At 43.7% G+C, this 19,987-nt stretch overlaps 1 protein-coding gene across 2 annotated transcripts in view; it reads left to right on the top strand.

Moving 5' to 3' along the window:
* The window catches only part of DDX24 (DEAD-box helicase 24), a 30,322-nt gene extending 10,657 nt beyond the window's left edge, over positions 1 to 19,665 (top strand). For both annotated transcript variants that reach the window (XM_009428317.3, NM_001279842.1), the window contains 7 exon segments: positions 7,966 to 8,490; positions 9,517 to 9,670; positions 9,970 to 10,485; positions 12,693 to 12,768; positions 15,407 to 15,595; positions 17,455 to 17,584; positions 19,120 to 19,665. In XM_009428317.3, the coding sequence (XP_009426592.1) occupies positions 7,966 to 8,490; positions 9,517 to 9,670; positions 9,970 to 10,485; positions 12,693 to 12,768; positions 15,407 to 15,595; positions 17,455 to 17,584; positions 19,120 to 19,391 (1,862 nt within the window). In that variant the 3' untranslated portion in view covers positions 19,392 to 19,665.
* Positions 19,666 to 19,987: the final 322 nt, after the last annotated feature.

Here is a 19,987-nt window from a genome sequence, read left to right as displayed (position 1 = left end):
AATTTTAGAATTGTTTTTTCTAATTCTGTGAAGAATGATGGTGGTATTTTGATGAGATTGCATTGAATTTGTAGATTGCTTTTGGCAACAGTCATTTTCACAATATTGATTTTACCCATCCATGAGCGTGGGATGTGATGTGTTTCCATTTGTTTCTGTTGTCTGTGATTTCTTTCAGCAGTGTTTTGTAGTTTTCCTTGTGGACGTCTTTTGACTCCTTTGTTAGGCATATTCCTAAGTATTTTTTTTTTTTTTTTTGCAACCATTTTAAAAGGGATCGAGTTCTTGATTTGATTCTCCACTTGGTCGCTGTTGGTGTATAAAAGAGCTACTGATTTGTGTACATTAATCTTGTATCCGGAAAGTTTGCTGAATTGTTTATCAGTTTTAGGAGCTTTCTGGAGGAGTCCTTAGGATTTTCAAGGTAAATGATCATATCATCAGCAAACAGTGCCAGTTTGACTTCCTCTTTACTGATTTGGATGCCCTTTATTTTTTTTCTCTTGTCTTATTGCTCTGGCTAGGACTTCCAGGACGATGTTGAAGAGGAGTGGTAAGAGTAGGTGGGCATCCTTGTCTTGTTCCAGTTCTCAGAGGGAATGCTTTCACCTTTTCCCCATTCAGTATTATGTTGACTGTGGGTTTGTCATAGAAGGCTTTTATTACATTAAGGTGTGTCCCTTGTATGCCAATTTTGCTGAGAATTTTAATTGTAAAGGGATGCTGGATTTTGTCTAATGCTTTTTCTCCATCTATTGAGATCATGTGATTTTGGTTTTTAACTCTGCTTATGTGGTATACCACATTTATTGACTTGCATATGTTAAACCATCCCTGCATCCCTGGCATGAAACCCACTTGATCATGGTGGGTTATCTTTTTGATATGTTGTTGGATTTGGTTAGCTAGTATTTTGTTAAGGATTTTAGGATCTATGTTCATCAGGGATATCAGTCTGTAGTTTTCTTTTTTGGTCGTGTCCTTTCCTGGTTTTGGTATTAGGGTGATGCTGGCTTCATAGAATGAATTAGGGAGGGTTCCTTCTTTCTCCGTCTCGTAGAATAGTGTCAAAAGGATTGGGACCGGTTCTTTGAATGTCTGGTAGAATTCTGTTGCAAATCCGTCTGGTTCTGGACTTTTTTTTGTTGGTAATTTTTTAATTACCATTTCAATCTTGCTGCTTGTTATTGGTCTGTTCAGGGTATCTCATTCTTCCTGACTTAAGCTAGGAGGGTTTTTTTTCCAGGAATTTATCCATCTTTTCTAGGTTTTCTAGTTTATCTGTGTAAAGGTGTTCATAGTAGCCTTGAATGATCTTTCTTATTTCAGTGGTTTCAGTTGTAATATCTCCTGTTTTGTTTTATAGTGAGGTTATTTTGATTTTCTCTCTTCTTTTCTTGGTTAATCTTGCTAATGGTCTGTCAATTTTACTTATCTTTTCAAAGAACCAGCTTTTTGTTTTGTTTATCTTTAGTTTTTTTGTTTGTTTGTTTCAATTTCATTTAGTTCTGCTCTGATCTTGGTTATTTCCTTTCTTCTGCTGGGTTTGGGTTTGGTTTGTTCTTGTTTCTCTAGCTCCTTGAGATGTGACCTTAGATTGTCTGTTTATGCTCTTTCAGACTTTTCGATGTAGCCATTTAGGGCTATGAACTTTCCTCTTAGTGCTGCCTTTGCTGTATCCTAGAGGTTTTGATATGTTGTGTCATTATTGTCATTCAGTTTGAAGAATTTTTAAATTTACAAACTGATTTTGTTTTTGACCCAATGCTCATTCAGGAGCAGGTTATTTAATTTTCATGTATTTGCATGGTTTTGAAGGCTCCTTTTAGAGTTGATTTCCAGTTTTATTCCACTGTGGTATGAGAGAGTGCTTGATATAATTTCAATTTTCTTAAATTTATTGAGGCTCATTTTATGGCCTATCATATGGTCTATCTTGGAGAAGATTCCATGTGCTGTTGAATAGAAGTATATTCTGCAGTTGTTGGATGAAATGTTCTGTATATATCTGTTAAGTCCATTTGTTCCAAGGTATAGTTTAAATCGATTGTTTCCTTGTTGACTTTCTGTCTTGATGATCTGTCTAGTGCTGTCAGTGGAGTATTGAAGTCCCCCACTATTATTGTGTTGCTGTCTGTCTCATTTCTTAGGTCTGTTAGTAATTGTTTTGTAAATTGGTGAGCTCCAGTGTTAGGTGCATATATGTTTAGGATTTTGATATTTTCCTGTTGGACAAGGCCTTTTACCATTATATAATGTCCCTCTTTGTCTGTTTTAACCATTGTTGCTTTAAAGTTTGTTTTGTCTGATATAAGAATAGCTACCCCTGCTTGCTTTTGGTGTCCATTTGCATCAAATGCCTTTTTCCACCCCTTTACTTTAAGTTTATGTGAGTCCTTATGTCTTAGATGAGTCTCCTGAAGGCAGCAGATAGTTGGTTGATGAGTTCTGCATCCATTCTGCAGTTCTTTATCTTTTAAGTGGAGCATTTAGACCATTTCCATTCAATGTTAGTATTGAAATGTGAGGTACCCTTGCGTTCCTCATGCTCTTTGTTGCCTGTGTACTTTAGTTTTGTTTTTTTGTTTTTGCTTTTTAACTTGTATTTCTGCATCCTGTGTGATTTTTACTTTATACTTTAAAGAGGTTGTTCTGTTTTGATACGTCTCCAGGGTTTGTTTCAAGATTTAGAGCTCCTTTTAGCAGTTCTTGTAGTGGTGGCTTGGTAATGGCAAATTGTCTCTACATTTGTTTATCTGAAAACAATTGTATCTTTCCTTCATATATGATGCTTAGTTTTGCTGGATACAAAATTCTTGGCTGAAGATTGTTTTGTTTGAGGAGGTTGAAGATAGGGCCCCAGTCCCTTCTAGCTTGTAGGGTTTCTCCTGAGATGTCTGCTGTTAATCTGATAGGTTTTCCTTTATAGATTATCTGGTGCTTCTGTCTCACAGCTCTTAAAATTCTTTCCTTCGTCTTAACTTTGTATAACCTGATGACAGTGTGCCTAGGTGAAGATCTTTTTGCAGTGAATTTCCCAGGTTTTCTTTGTGCTGCTTGTATTTGGATATCTAGGTCTCTAGCAAGGCTGGAGAAGTTTTCCTCAATTATTCCTCCAAATATGTTTTCCAAGCTTTTAGCATTCTCTTCTTCCTCAGGTACACCGATTATTAGGTTTGGTCATTTAACATAATCCCAGACTTCTTAGAGCCTTTGTTCATTTTTTCTTATTCTTTTTTCTTTGTCTTTCTTGGATTGGGTTAATTTGAAGATCTTGTCTTTGAGCTCTGAATTTCTTTCTTCTGCTTGTTCAGTTCTATTGCTGAGACTTTCCACAGCATTTCACATTTCTAAAAGTATGTCTAGAGTTTCCTGAATTTTTTATTGTTTTCTCTTTATGTATTTCCTTTAATATTTCTCCCTCCACTTCTTGTATCATTTTTTGGATTTCCTTGCATTGAGGCTTTATCTTTCTCTGGTCCCTCCCTGATTAGCTTAATAACTAACCTCCGGAATTCTCTTTCAGGTAAATCAGGGATTTCTTCTTGGTTTGGATCCATTGCTGGTGAACTAGTATGATTTTTTGTTGGGGGCTGTTGAAGAGCCTTGTTTTGTCATATTACCAGGGTTGGTTTTCTGGTTCCTTCTCATTTGGGTAGGCTTTTTCAGAGGGAAGGTCTAGGGCTGAAGGCTGTTGTTCAGATTCTTTTGTCTCATGGGGTGTTCCCTTGATGTAGTACTCCCCCTTTTCCTATGGATGTGGCTTCCTGTGAGCCAAACTGCAGTGATTGTTGTCTGTCTTCTGGGTCTAGCCACCCAGCAAATCTACCCGGCTCTGGGCTGGTACTGGGAGTTGTCTGCACAGAGTCCTGTGATGTTAACCGTCTATGGGGCTCTCAGCCATGGATACCAGCGCCTGTTCCAGTGGAGATGGCTGAGGGTGTGTTGGACTCTGTGAGGGTGCTTAGCTTTGGTAGTTTAATGCTCTGTTTTTGTGTTAGTTGGCCTCCTGCCAGGAGGTGGCACTTTCCAGAAAGCATCAGCTATAGTATGGAGAGGGACCAGCGGTGGGTAGGGCCCTAGAACTCCCAAGATTATATGCCCTTTGTCTTCTGCTACCAGGGTGGATAGGGAAGGACCATCATGTGGGGGCAGGTCTACGCCTGCTCTGACTCTCCTTGGGTGGGTCTTGCTGTGGCTGTTGTGGGGGATGGGGGTAAGATTCCCAGGTCACTGGAGTTGTGTACCTAGGAGGATTATGGCTGCCTCTGGTGAGTCATGCAGGTTGTCAGGGAAGTGGGGGAAAGCCAGCAGTCATGGGCCTCACCCAGCTCCCTCACAAACCGAAGGGCAGTCTTACTCCCACCGTGTCCTCCCCAACAGCCCCAGTCTGTTTCCAGGAGGAGGGCTTGAAAACTTGCCCAAGGTTATCTGCTTCCCAGCTCTGAAAGAAAAGGAGCTTTAGTTCTTCCCCTGCCTGTGAAGTCTGGATTCATGCCCTCCCCCGAGTTCTGGCCAGGAGGCTTCTGGTCCTGTTCAGATTGTTAAATCAAATTGTTACAGAATTTGGCTAGAGAATGCCTTCTTTCTGTGGAATGTTGCCCCCCTGCTCCTCTGGCCACCCTCCCAGTGGATCCCTGTGGTGCCAGGCAGGAATGGGCTGCTTGGGGACCCAGCGAGCTCCCAGGGCCTTTCTGCTGCTTCCTCTACCCCTGTATTTCGCTCAGCTCTCTAACTTGACTCAGCTCCAGGTAAAGTCAGAAACTTCTCCTGCAAACGGACCTTCACCTTCTCCAGTGGGGGTGTGTGTTTGGGAGAGGAGAGTCTCCCTCCTCTCCACAGTTGGGGCACTCACAGTATTTGGGGGTCTCCTGGGTCCTGCTGGAGCAGTCCACTTCCTTCAGAGGGTCTGTGGTTCCTCTCAGGATTACTGGTTTGTTCTTGCAGTCAATCTGGAGCTAAAACTCACAATGCAAGCCTCCCCTTGCTGCTCTTTCAGGAGTTGCAATCTAGTCCTGCCTCCCGTCTGCAGTGATCCCGGGAGCAGCATCAGTGGTTAGGTTTAAATCTGTTACTTTTCTATTAGTCCCAGCTCTTCTTTGTTTCCTTCTTTGGCACTGAATTTGTGTGTGGGTGTGTGTGTGTGTGTGTGTGTGTGTGTGTGTGTGTGTGTCAGAGAGAGAGATACTATTAAGATCTACCCATAGGCCGGGTGCAGTGGCTCACACCTGTAATCCCAGCACTTTGGGAGGCCAGGGCAGGCAGATCACGAGGTGAAGAGATAGAGACCATCCTGGCCAACATGGTGAAACTCCATCTCTACTAAAAAAAAAAAATCAAAAGTTACTTGGGTGTGGTGGCAGATGCCTGTAGTCCCAGCTACTTGGGAGGCTGAGGCAGGAGAATCGCTTGAACCTGGAGGTGGAGGTTGCAGTGAGCTGAGATTGTGCCACTGTACTCCAGCCTGGCGACAGAGCAAGACTGTGTCTCAAAAAAAAAAAAAAAAAAAAAAAAAAAAAAAGATTTTCTACCCACAGAACACTCTTGGCATCAAATGTGTGGGTTTTTCCCACACTCACAACCAGCTCTGCAACTCTGTGGACACCAACTGGTTATCCTACAATTCTGTTCAATTCAGACACTATCTACCTGGAGCTAGTGTCATTCCTTGCAGGTTTAGGGCTCAGTCCCACAAGGTTGCCTCCATTAATAATGCTAATCACAAATAATGGTACTTCTGATCAGCTTGGCTACAAATTGGGTATTCCCACAACACCTTCCTCAGGTTCAGCACTTTGCTATGCCTGACAGAATTCAGGGAAACACTTTACTTGTATTTAACAATTTATTATAAAAGATGTAACTGAGAAACAGCCAGATGGATGAGATGACTAGGGCAAGGTATGGGGCGGGGTTGGAAGTCAGGAGAGGTAGGGCATGGAGTTTTCATGGTCCCTGGGTACACCACCCTGGAATCTATCCGAACTCCATCGTTTAGAGATTTTGTGGAGGTTCCATTGCATAGGCATGATTGATAATTGATTAAATCATTGGTTGTTAGTGACTGAGCTCAGTTTCCAGTCCCTCTTCCCTCCCTGGAGGTTGGTGGGGAGAGGCAGCTGAAAGTTCCATCCCCCATCCTGAAGCTGTCTAGGGACTCCAGCCACTAGTCATCTTATTAACATGCAAAAAGATGCTCTTACTACTACAAATATTTTTAAGGTATCACAAGGTTTTATATCAGCAACAGAGGACTAAGACCAAATATTTCAACAAAAGATGCCCCTATCACTGAGAAAGTTACAAGGCTCTTAGAAGCTCTGTGTCAAGAATTAGGGACAGGGACTATAATACATATATATGCATAGATACCATTTTATCTTTTTTGTTGTCTTATTAGCTATAATTCTTAACGTCTTTTTAGTGATTGCTTTGGGGTTTATAGTATATATCTTTTATTATAGTTTACCCTCAAGTAATTTACTACTTCGCATACAATGTAAGAACCTTACAAGAGTATTTTCCATTTCTCCCCTCCTTTGTGCTTTTTGTTGTATACTTCATACGTGTTAGAGATTCTAGAATACATTTTTATTATCTTTGCTTTAAACAGTTATTTTTAAAGATGTTAAATAAGAAAAATAAGGGGTTTTGTTTTTTTGTTTGTTTTTAGAGACAGTGTCTCCCTCTGTCACCCATGCTGGAGTGCAGTGGCACGATCATGGCTCACTGCAGCCTCAAACTCCCATGCTCAAGCAATCCTCCTGCCTCAGCCTCCCAAGTTTCGAAGACTACAGGAGTGTGCCACCATGCCTGGCAAATTTTTTTAAAGATGGGAGTCTCACTATGTTGCCCAGGCTGGTCTTGATCCTCCCGCCTAGACCTCCCCAAGTGTTGGGATTACAGGCATGAGCCACCATGCCTGGCCATAAAAAGAAGTTTTTAAATATTTACCTACGTAGTTACTGTTTCGGTTGCTCTTTATTTCTTTGGGTACATCCAGATTTTCATTTTATGTTATCTTTGCTATTGCATGAAAGACTAATATTTCTGATAGCTCACATTTGCTGCTGGTGAATTATTTCAGCTTTTATATGCCTAAAGTCTTTATTTCACATTTTGTTTTGAGAGAGAGTTTTGCTGGGTATAGGGTTATAGATTGTCAGGGTTTTATTTTTAGGCATTCAAATAAAAAATATTGCTACACTGTCTTCTGGCTTTTCATTGTTTCTGATAAGTCTGCTGTTCTTCTTATCGAAAGTTTCATGTGTCTGTTTTTGCTCTCTTTTTTCCTTATAGTATCTTATTTTTGTGTGTGTGGTTATTTTTTACTGAGAGCTGCTTATTTCCTTTGAAAATTGTGAAAATTTTTGGAGATGTATGATAATGGTTTCTCCCTTGAGAAAGCATTTATTGGCTTCTGCCTAGGGCATTATCACTTTGGAACTTATTTAAATTCTCAGCCTGAGATGTTTTGTTTTGACCACCCAGATGATTTGGACTCTGTGTACATTCAAAGGCCAGTTTGAAAATGTTCAGGCATAGACAAAAGTTTTATATTTACATTTTCTGAAAACTTAAGAAAATTTTCTTTTACTCCTTTATCACCAAAGAAAAGTCTTGGGAAAGTGTTGTATGGATTACTGTTTCCTGCTCCTCACAGAAACAACACATACACCCAAAACTTGCCCTTTCTCTCTTTATTGTTTCATTTCTTGGACATTTGTAATTCGTTACTGGTGACCTAAGACCTCAGTGCTAGCCTGCCATACTTTTCCTCGGGTTCTAATTTACATGTGCCTTCTGGTTCCTTCTGGGGAAATCTGTGTAGAGTGGAGGAGCTTTGGGTCGGTCAGGGTGGCACTTGGCTACCTTATTCTGTGCAAAAGAATGAATTCCAGACTAAAGTATGTTCATCTGTTGATTCACACTGTTTTTATTTTGTTTTGTTTTTTTACTTTTAAGGAAGTGGGAAAACTCTTGCCTTTGCCATCCCAATGATTCATGCAGTGTTGCAGTGGCAGAAGAGGAATGCTGCCCCTCCTCCAAGTAACACCGAAGCACCACCTGGAGAGACCAGAACTGAGGCCAGAGCTGAGACTAGATCACCAGGCAAGGCTGAAGCTGAGTCTGATGCATTGCCTGACGATACTGTAATTGAGAGTGAAGCACTGCCCAGTGATATTGCAGCCGAGGCCAGAGCCAAGACTGGAGGCACTGTCTCAGACCAGGCGTTGCTCTTTGGTGACGATGATGCTGGTGAAGGGCCTTCTTCCCTGATCAGGGAGAAACCTGTTCCCAAACAGAATGAGAATGAGGAGGAAAATCTTGTTAAAGAGCAGACTGGAAATCTAAAACAAGAGTTGGATGACAAAAGCGCCACCTGTAAGGCATATCCAAAGCGTCCTCTGCTTGGACTGGTTCTGACTCCCACTCGAGAGCTGGCTGTCCAGGTCAAACAGCACATTGATGCTGTGGCCAGGTTTACAGGTGAGGTTTAGTTCCATTTAATAAATATTTTCTAGGCAAATCCCAAATGCTCGTTGGTAAAGATGAATGAGCTGTGGTTCCTGCCCTCTAGAGTAAGCCACTCTCATCTATAAGCCAGACAATTAAGCCCTACAGAAAATTGATTGAGTGACATTTTTTTCAGTTCCCTCAAGGATAATACATAGTTGGTGCCATTGTGGATACATAGGAAATTTATTGGATACAGTAGATGCTCAGGGCAGGGATTAGCAAACTGTCTGGTTTTATAAATAAAGTTTTACCGGAACACACCCACACCCATTTGGTTTTATATTGTCTGTGGTTGGTTTTGTACTACAAAGGTGAAGTTGAGTAGAGTTAATAGTTGTGACAGAGACCATCTGGCCTATGAGGTCAGTAATGTTCACTAGTGACCCTTTCAGAAAAAGTTGGCTGATCCCTGCTCTAAGCAATTAGGATTTAATTCTCTCAGGGAATTCACTCTGGGAAGGGCTTCACTCTGGGAATCTTAATTTTATAATAAAAGCAGCAATTAATTACCAAGTTGTTACTATTGCTAAGCCCTTTACCCGCATGATACTATGAGAACTTCTGCACCAGAGATGAAAACAACAGGGCATTAGTGGACCTTTCAGAATAATTCTAATTGAGGGAATGGAAGGGCTTCCTAGGAGAGGTGTAGCACAGCTGCAGGTCATATTCCTCCCAGCATTATGGTGCCCCAGTGCTCCGTTTTCCCAGAGCTTTGGAGGTAAGCATACCTGGGTTCAAATTCAGCCCCTTTGGTGTGGTTGGAGGGGAGGGAGTAGAAAAGAAATGAGGCTGAAGAAGTAGAGCCCAGATCACAGAAGACTTAGTAAGCCCTCTAGGAGTGGCGTCAACAGTCTGGCCAGGCCTGCTCTTTTAGCTCTAGAGCATTACACTGTGCTGATGTCTGTCTCTGCTAATCTGGGGTGCCTGTGTCAGCCATGTAAGAAAATGATCACCCAGATTGAATAAGTGTCCCTTATGTTTTCTGTCCCATAGGAATTAAAACTGCTATTTTGGTTGGTGGAATGTCCACGCAGAAACAGCAGAGGATGCTGAACCGTCGTCCTGAGATTGTGGTTGCTACTCCAGGCCGGCTGTGGGAATTAATTAAAGAAAAGCATTATCATTTGAGGAACCTTCGGCAGCTCAGGTAATAGATGGCACTTCTCTTTTCCTCCTCACTGCCTTTTCTGAAATGAGCCTTAGGTGACATGGTGTGGGCAATGCCTTCTTCCCATCGCAGAATGCTATGGTGTGGTATCATCCAGACCCTGGCCTTTAGAAAGCCAAGAGTGCATGAGGGAGATTAGTTGAGGGCCTGATGGTGGTGGTGGTAGTAGGGTGTGTACGTGTGTGTGTGTGTGTGTTTAGGATGAGTGTAGGGTGTGCTATAGATGATTCCTCTTAACCCGCTGCTGACCAATGATATGGGTCTCTCTGGATCTGCAGGTGCCTGGTAGTGGATGAGGCTGACCGGATGGTTGAGAAAGGCCATTTTGCTGAGCTCTCACAGCTGCTAGAGATGCTCAGTGACTCCCAATACAACCCAAAGAGACAAACGCTTGTTTTTTCTGCCACACTCACCCTGGTGCATCAGGCTCCTGCTCGAATCCTTCATAAGAAGCACACCAAGAAAATGGATAAAACAGCCAAACTTGACCTCCTTATGCAGAAAATTGGCATGAGGGGCAAGCCCAAGGTCATTGACCTCACAAGGAATGAGGCCACAGTGGAGACGCTAACAGAGACCAAGATCCATTGTGAGACTGATGAGAAAGACTTCTACTTGTACTACTTCCTGATGCAGTATCCAGGCCGCAGCTTAGTGTTTGCCAACAGCATTTCCTGCATCAAACGCCTCTCTGGGCTCCTCAAAGTCCTTGATATCATGCCCTTGACCCTGCATGCCTGTATGCACCAGAAGCAGAGGCTCAGAAACCTGGAGCAGTTTGCCCGTCTGGAAGAGTAAGTTAGGACTGTCCCCAGAGGCTTAACCTCTAGTTAGTTACTGGGGTAAAAGGGGTCAGGATGGTGGGGAAATGGTAGAAAAGCCACCTTCTGTCATAGGGGCCTTGTCTCAGTAGTAGGTAGCCTTTTTTTTTTTGCACAGCATTTGGCAAGGTTACTGTCATTTAGTGAATTTGGTTGCTGTTAAATGCCATACAGAAACTTCAATACTAATGAATATGGGTGACAATACATAATATTGAATGTATAGACAATAGATTAGGTCCTATGCTGGCACTTTAGATTCAGAATCACATTCAGTTACTCTCCTAACATCCTTAAGAGGAAGCAGAATAGATTCATGGTTAAGAGCACAGATCCTGGAACCAGAATGCCTGAAATCAAATCCTAGTTCTGTCACTCCTTAGGTGGTCAAGTTATTTAATTTCTCTGTACTTTAATTTTCTCATTATTGGGATAATAATAGAACCCATTCTAGGGTTGTTATGAAGATTGATTGTAAATTCATGCGTGTAAAGTGTTTAGAACAGTCTCTAGCACATAGTATGTATATATTGCTAAATGTTAGCTTTAATAATTTCTAGTCCCTTTACTACTTATTACCATTATCACTATTCTCATTTATAGATGGAAAAATGAGGTCTAGAAAAGCTGATCAGTGTGCCCAAGGTTTCTCTGCCTGGAAGTGGTAGAGCTGGGCCTCAGACAAGCCTGTCGGACCTCAGAGCCCATGTTATTTCTTATTCCTGATGTCTTTGTCCATCTGCCTTTGGACCAGACTGATGCTCAGGGAATGGGGTGCAGATTGTCAAGATGAGGGCCTGGAAAGTTGAGGCAGACTACAAAGTGTCTTTTGCCAGTGTTTTGTCAGGTCATGGGGTAATTAGTTTCTAGAACAAGTGTTTGATTTACTGGTTTTTAAAAATTGGTTAAGTAGTATCAGTGGTTTACTGAGATTAGCTTAGAACAAGGCTTGGCAAACTATAGGCCTCGTGCCAAATCTTGCTTGCTGCCCTTTTTTTTTCTAAGATGGGGTCTTGCTATGTTGCCCAGGTTAGACTTGAACTCACGGGCTCAAGCAATCCCACCTTAGCCTCCTAAGTAGCTAGGACTACCAATGCATGCCATCACACCTGGCTGCTGCCTGTTTTTTTAGTAGACGTTTTACTGGAACACAGCAAGACCCATTTATGTATTGTCAATATCCTCTTTTGTGGCAGAGTTGAATAGTTGCCATAGAGACTGTGTTGTTCACAAAGCTGGAAATGCTGTCTGGCTCTTTACAGAAAAAGTTTGCTGACCTTGATCCAGAGCAGTAGTTTTAATATTTTACAAACTAGGATTTGCATTGCATTTCCCGGCCTCAGCTCAGACATGCAGGGAGTGAGGACCCTGAAGGGCCAGAGTCTTATGTTTTGAAGCACCTCAAGTACTTTTGACTTTCCATGAACCACACATTGAGAAACATCATCCAACACATTTATCAAGTGCTTACCATGAACCAGATGTTGTTCTATGTGGTGGTGATAACAGCAGTGAGTAATGCAAAGTCCTTGCTCTCATGAAGCTTACATTCTAGTAGAGAGAGATAATAAATTGCAAAGTAAGCCCACAGTCTGCCAAGTGATCCTAAGAAGTAAGTCGAGCAGGGGTTGGAGAAAAGAGATTGGGTATGTGTGGTCAGGGAGGCTTCTCTGATGAAGTGAGAATTGAGCAGAGAGCTGAAGAAAGTAATGAAGTGAGTCATATGGACATCTGAGGCAAGACCCTTTAAGGCCTTAAGGAGTAGCAAGTGCAAAGGCTTGGAGGTGAGAGCATGCTTGGTTTGTTTGGGGAAGAGCAAGGAAGTCTGTGTGCCACTGGGAGGAAGTAAATGAGAGGGTGCTAGGAGAGGAGTCACTGACCCAGAATATGTATGGCCTCATTTAACTCACTGGAGGGAGTCTTTATCATTGCAGAGTATGGCATGTTGGTTGGGATCAATGAGTCCCAAATTTGGATCCAGACTCCACAACTGAATAGCCATGTAGATAGCTTGGGAAGTTAATCTCTCCGAGCCTCAGTTTTTCTGTAAAAGGGTATACAAGTGATATCTTACAGAGTATTGGTAAGGACTGTAATGTTTAGGATGCTCAGCAGTTGGTAAGAATTTGATTAAAGATAGCTGTTAGTTATTATTAATAAGCTTTCTCTCTCTACCCCAGCTGTGTTCTCTTGGCAACAGATGTGGCAGCTCGGGGTCTGGATATTCCTAAAGTCCAGCATGTCATCCATTACCAGGTAGGGGCATCTGAAAATTTATAGGCATCTGCCTGCACTGAGTGGGGAATTTTTAAGGCAAAGGTTGGGGGAGGGAGGAGGAATTGTTGGTTCCAAGGCTCTTGGCATCAGAGAATACCACTGGCATCGAGTGCCCACTACTCCCACTTTTGCAACACTGCTGAGATTTGGTCTCCAGAAAACCTTGCTTTGTCTCATGTCAAGTAGCCCTTCTCTCCAAGCTACTTGATATTGTCAGGTTAGAGTCTTAGTTTTTTCTGTGAAATGGGCATAAGTTAAGCATGTAATTGGTTACCCTGATGTAGAGAAGTATTAATAGAAGAGTGTGGTAGTTTAGATCTCTCTGGGCTCAAATCCCAGCTGTGTAACCTTGAACAAGTCATGTAATCTCTCTGTATCTCAGTTTTCTCATGTATTAAATGGCAGTGAGTACCTGCTTCTTAGGGTTCTTATTGAGGTGAAATAAGTTACTAAGTATAAAGAGCTTAAGAAGCCACCTGGCACATTGCAAGCACTTACTCATGTTAACTGCCATTGATAGTAGCAGTAATATTAGTGTGTGCATCTAGTGAATATCAGCATAAAATTTTGGTTAGGAGTATGGGCACCGGAGCCAGACTGCCAGGCTTTGAATCCCCAGTCTGCTGCTTCCTAGTTGGTTAGCTTTAGGCAAGTTATTTAGTACCTCTGGTTTCAGTGTCATTGTTTGTAAACTGGAAGTAACAACTAGCTACCCCATAGGGTTATCCTGAGAATTAAATTGAGCTGATGCTGATGAAGCCGGTAGCACAGTGTAAGTACTCAATAAATGGTAGCTGGTATGGCATTATTATTTTTCCTCTTTAATTCCTCTTTGTGCTTTTAAAAATCTTTTAGGCTGCTGTTTCAGAGAAACAACAAACTCACAGTGCTTTTTCCCATTCTCTCACTTCACAACAACAATCAACACAGAAGACTTCTGTAACCAAATGTGTGGGCGTTTTTCACCACATATCAAGCAGTAGCCACCAGCTGGGTATCCTCTAATTTAGTTTCATTTTCTGATGCTGTCTTCCTGGAGATAGCCTCAGATCCCTCAAGATGTCCCTCCTCCCCGCAACCAGTCGATAAGTCAGGGCCTCTGGAACTTCTGACCAACCAGCTTCAAGTTGGGGTTCTCATGACCCCCCGCTTTGGGTTCAATTAATTTGCTACAGCAGCTCTCAGAACTAAAAGAAACACATTTACCAGTTTATTATAGAGGATATTACAAAGAATATAGATGGGGAGATGTATAGGCTGAGGTACAGGGGAAGGAGCATGGAGTTGCCATGCCCCTCCTGGGTACACCACCCTCCAGGAATGTCCACATATTCAGCTTATTCAAAAGTTCTCCAAACTCTGTCCTTTAGGAATATTTATGGAGACTTCATTGGGTAAGATGATTAATTAAGCCATTGGCCTTTAGGAAGTAGTGCTGCAAGTCCCAACCTTCTAATCCTGCCTTGGCCTTTCTGGTGACCAGCCCCCATCCTGAAACTTCCTGGGGGGCTATCAGCCATCAGTCAATAGTTTGTCATTAGCATACAAAAAGACATTACTTTTGAGATTCCTTTGCCAGGAAACAGGATGAAGAGCAAATACATATTTCACTGTATCACAGGTGCTAATTTTGGTTTAGCAAATCTCTATAGTCTTCCCTTTTTTGGGGAAGGAGCTGGGTCAGCCTTTGTGGAGTCAAGATGAATCAAATACAGTCCCAGCCCCTAAGAAGTATTGGATCCAGCAAAGGAGGTGAGATGACCACAGCCATAATTTAAGGCAGAAGGTATTAGAAAATTACAAAATACAATGGAAGAGAGAGGTAACTTCTAGTTTGGGAGGTTGGAAAGTACTTTCTAAAAACATGCCTGGCATTTAAGGGTGAAGAGGATTTGGACATGTAGAGGTATTAAAGGAAGGAGCAAAGAAATGGGCAGTGTTCAGGGGCACTTGGCTCACAGTGAGAAGAGGGGATGTGTTGGGAAAGGAATAGTTGCTGAGGCTGGAGGGGTAAGTTGAGGGCAAGTCACTAAAGGCGCTGAGTGTCAGGTTGAAGAGTTGGGCCTTTATCCTGTAAGTAAAGAAAGGCAAATCTCATTTCTAGAACTCTTATGAACAGTTCATAGTGGCTACTTAAAGTACTGTATTGAAAAGGATACCTAGATGTTATCTGGGCCCAGTGGAGAAGACTGTTGTGCTTGATTAATGGTGTGTGCCAGGGGCTCAGTGGGTGTGTTAGCAACCATGCCACATTATCTATGGATAAAATATATATAGGAGTAGAGACCGTATAACCCAGGGATTAACATGGTCTGTGGAGCTGGGCTGCTTAAATCCTGGATAAGAAGTAACTGCTGTGGTCTGGCTGCATGGTCCTGAGGACCTGAACCAGGGTCAGGGGCATGGGAGGGAAGAGCCTGCGCAGTGAATGGGCTAAACCTGGGAACATTTTGAATGTGGGACTAAGAGAGGAGGGCTAGATTGCTCTACAATGCTGCAGAAGTTTCTACCTGCCTGGCTGGGAGGTAGGAGGGTCTGGTTTGGGGATGTGGCCCTGAGGAGAGGACCAGTGTTTGGCAGTGGCCATGTATTGATCTCCCAGTTCTTCCTGTGGCAGGTCCCACGTACCTCGGAGATTTATGTCCACCGAAGTGGTCGAACTGCTCGAGCTACCAATGAAGGCCTCAGTCTGATGCTCATTGGGCCTGAGGATGTGATCAACTTTAAGAAGATTTACAAAACGCTCAAGAAAGATGAGGACATCCCACTGTTCCCCGTGCAGACAAAATACATGGATGTGGTCAAGGTAGAAAGCAGTTAAAACCCCAGTGCTAATGAAGGGATTGTGCTGCTCCCTTGCAGAGCACCTTGCTGTGGGACTCTGGCAGCATAACCCTTGAAAACTAAGGAATCGTTCTGCCAACAGCTGAACAAGGAGACTTGTAGATAGGATTGAGAGCAACATACCTGGGAAAAGGGAGAAAAGGGGAGTGACCGAAGGTGGGAGGCATTTTCTCCCTGAACCATTTCTTCCTTCTCTGGCCCTGAAGTCCCCCCTCCTCACCAGACAGTGCAGTGGTCATGGCTGTCTGGATATCCTGTCAGAGGGTTGTAGACAGTGTGGTTAGTGTTTCTTGCTGAGGCAGATGCTACAGGTTTGGCACATCCCTGGAGCAGGTGCCAGTAAATTCTGTCTTTTGGATTTTAACTCAGCAGGCATTCCCCAGGTAGGTGCCACTTACCGTGGGACACTGTATTAGTGACCAAAGTGGGGTGGGTTCTCCTTCCCAGAGGTTTGCCAGCTGTGAATAAAGTTCAGGTACAGTGGAGCAGTATGGAATTACTGGGCATATGGTTACATTGGGAGGAGAAGAGGTTCTATCCCAGCCTCCTGCTGGCAAAGATGTGGAAGGGTACAGAGGAGGTGGAATTCCAGGAATTGAGGGAGCAAAAGCATGGCACAGTTCAAGGAATGTTGGCTTCTCTGGCTCAAAAGGAATATTAGCTGTGTGGGGAAATAGGGTGGAGATAAGGATGGAAAAGTGGAAATCATAGAGAATTCCCATTAGTAAGGAGGATTAGGAGCCACCCAGGTTTCCCGTGGTTTCTTTCCCCACATCACAAGATCCTTCTCATTTTGCCACTGCAATGTAACCCCAAAACCCTCTAGAGGGAGAGAGTTGAAATGTTTTATCTTAGCTCAGCTGTGGAAGCAAGCTGTGGCATCTGCGTAAAGACTTCACTTTGGTTACCTATAGGTTGGCAGTCAAACCAGTAAGGGTTTTCAAAGGATGTGGCTGTTCAGGTTGATTTTTGGGAAAGCTGGCAGTTGTGTTTAGATGTGTACACACAGACGGGTAATGGTTGCCCACTGGGCTTTTATCAGGAAACAAAATAAATGCATTTCAATAGGAACTGAACTGCATCTCACCACTGATCTCAAGAGCTGTTTATTTATTTATTTTTAATTTTTAATTTTTTATTTTTTTTGAGACGAAGCTTTGCTCATGTTGCCCAGGCTGGAGTGCAGTGGCACAATCTTGGCTCACCACAACCTTCGCCTCCCGGGTTCAAGTGATTCTCCTGTCTCAGCCTCCCAAGTAGCTGGGATTACAGGCATGCACCACCATGCCCAGCTAATTTTGTATTTTTAGTAGAGACGGGGTTTCTCCATGTTGGTCAGGCTGGTCTTGAACTCCTGACCTCAGGTGATCCGCCCGCCTTGGCCTCCCAGAGTGCTAGGATTACAGGTGTGAGCCACCATGCCCGGCTCAAGAGCTTTTTAAAAACACTACTTGCTGGGCACGGTGGCTCGCGCTTGTATTCCCAACACTTTAGGAGGCTGAAGTGGAAAGATTGCTTGAACCCAGGAGTTCAAGACCAGCCTAGACAACACAGTTGAGACCCTGTCTTTACGAAAAAAAAAAAAAAAAAGAAATTACCTAGGCATGGTGGTGCCTCCCAGCTGCTTGGGAGGCTGAGGTGGGAGGATTGCTTGATCCAAGGAGGTTGAGGCTGCAGTGAGCCATGATCATGCCACTGCTCTTCAGCCTGGGCAGCATAGTGATACCTGCCTTAAACACACAAACACAACTCAAGTGAGACTTTGCTTCCCAGAGGCCTGAACTCTATTTCAGATGAATATTTTCTTTTACTTCCCCCCAGGAGCGAATCCGTTTAGCTCGACAGATTGAGAAATCTGAGTATCGGAACTTCCAGGCTTGCCTGCACAACTCTTGGATTGAGCAGGCAGCGGCTGCCCTGGAGATCGAGCTGGAAGAAGACATGTATAAGGGTAAGCCCTTGGGCGGGATGGGAATTGAGGAAGTTGAAATCTCTCTTTAACTTTTGCTTTGTTGGAACCATCTCTACTACTGTGGGTCTTGTCAAAATCAGCAAGGCGTCCTTCCCCCTCTTTGCTAACAGGCCCTGGTCCCAGATGAGCCTACTGCCCTCAGTCAGTCTTTGTTTCCTCTGTCTCTGTCTTGTGCCCTCAGCTGCCTCCTCTTACATGGACAGGCAGTGGAGTACAGTGAGGAAGGGAGCAGGCTCTCTGGCCAGGCTGCCTGTGTTAGAATGCCGGCTCATTGCCTTAACTATGTGACTGAGTCAAGTTATTTAACCCCTGTTGTGTTCTCAGCTTTCTCCTCCATAAAATGGAAGTAGTCAACTACCTACTTCATGGGATTGTTGTGAAGACTGATTGAGTTAAAAAATGTTAAGCGCTTATAGCATTGCCTGGCAAATAGAAAGTATTACATTTTAAGTTATTTGTCATTATGGTTCCTACTACACCTGCCTTCCAAGTTGACAAAGCACTTCCATGCCATTATCTCATTTGATCTTCTCCACTTTCATGACATGAACACAGCAGGAAGTACTCTTCTTTTACATATGGAAACTAGATACCACAGCAGAGGCAGTTTGTGCAGGGAAACAGCTCTGTCACAAGGCATTTCCAGAGCTGCTACTCTATATGTGACCACAGGCTGAGGCTTCAGGGATGAATCTGCCCGGTCCCTGCTTGAGAAAACTCCTGGTCTAAAAAGTAGTAGAACCAAATCTAGAACTCCATGCTCCTTCCACACCACCAAGAATGCAGCTCAGCAGAGATGTTGACACCTTGGTGCCCAAGTCAGCAAATTCAGAGGCAGACTTACTGCTGTCTGCTCAGCATGGAAGCCAGGAGCCAAACCAGTGGGCTTGATGACAGTGAGCTATTCCTGGTGGCTCAGGGCTGGGGCTTGGGCCGAAGATGTGGAGGCCCTGGCTTCCCTTCCTGAGGACAGGCTGAGGTGGAACCTTTTGGCTCTGCCAGCCTCTCCATGTGCAGTCACAGCACTGGTGGCAAGGCATAGGAGAGCTGGGCTACAAAGAAGCATTCAGTGTCTCCTGGGGCGACGGGGAGTGGGGGGGTTGTAGTTGTGAAGTCACCAAACCCCAGGTGGGCAGTAAGTGGGTGGGTCATAGGAAGAAAAGTGATCTTCAGTCAGGAGACTTGGGTTCTGGGCTCTGTCTGATGACTGGCTCTGTGATGTGAGCCAGGTGACTTCTCTAAGCCTGAGTTGCCTCATCTGTAAAGATAATTCCAGTCTTGGAGGATTTTTATGGAGTAAAAAAGGACAGAGCGGTCCTGCGTATCCCCCGCAAATGGTTAGACATTATCCATTTACAGCCCCTGCCAAGCCACCACTAGCTTCTTCAGAGAACTTTTGAACCCTGCCTCCCTAAAGTAGTTCTAAAACATTTTTCACTGTGTTACCCATCAAGGGAAACAAAATGTTTCTACAAACCATAGTAAATAGGATCTTTTTTGTATTGTGTTTCAAGGAGGAAAAGCTGACCAGCAAGAAGAACGTCGGAGACAAAAGCAGATGAAGGTTCTGAAGAAGGAGCTGCGCCACCTGCTGTCCCAGCCACTGTTTACGGAGAGCCAGAAAACCAAGTATCCCACTCAGTCTGGCAAGCCACCCCTGCTTGTGTCTGCCCCAAGTAAGAGCGAGTCTGCTTTGAGCTGTCTCTCCAAGCAGAAGAAGAAGAAGACAAAGAAGCCGAAGGAGCCGCAGCCGAAACAGCCACAGCCAAGTACAAGTGCAAATTAACTGCCCTGGTCAAGTGTGTCAGTGACTGCACATTGGTTTCTGTTCTCTGGCTATTTGCAAAACCTCTCCCACCTTTGTGTTTCACTCCACCACCAACCCCAGGTAAAAAAGTCTCCCTCTCTTCCACTCACACCCATAGCGGGAGAGACCTCATGCAGATTTGCATTGTTTTGGAGTAAGAATTCAATGCAGCAGCTTAATTTTTCTGTATTGCAGTGTTTATAGGCTTCTTGTGTGTTCAACTTGATTTCATAAATTAAAAACAATGGTCAGAGCCATTGTGTCATCCTGATTTTTTTTTTTTTTAAGATAGAAGATGGTGGTGGTGTAGTTTGTTTCATTATTAACTTAGTGATTCTCCTGGGCCAGCACAGTGCTAAGCCCTTGAAAGGACAGGAATAGTGTCAGACCTCTGGCTGCAGGCCAAGATTGGACAGTGTGGATGGAGCAAGAGGCTGGAATGTTCAAGAGGTGCATGTTCCTGCTTTACCCAGAGCAGCAACCTAATAGCTCCTTAGCTCTCTCCACTCTCCTGGGTATTGTCCGAGCCACCGTGGGAGGTGGGCAGGGATGAGGTTGCTGTCTTCAGGCTTCCC

The sequence above is a fragment of the Pan troglodytes genome, chromosome 15 (genome assembly GCF_028858775.2).
Source record: "Pan troglodytes isolate AG18354 chromosome 15, NHGRI_mPanTro3-v2.0_pri, whole genome shotgun sequence".
NCBI classification, from domain to species: Eukaryota; Metazoa; Chordata; class Mammalia; order Primates; family Hominidae; genus Pan; species Pan troglodytes.
This window is presented reverse-complemented; position numbering and strand designations above follow the sequence as displayed.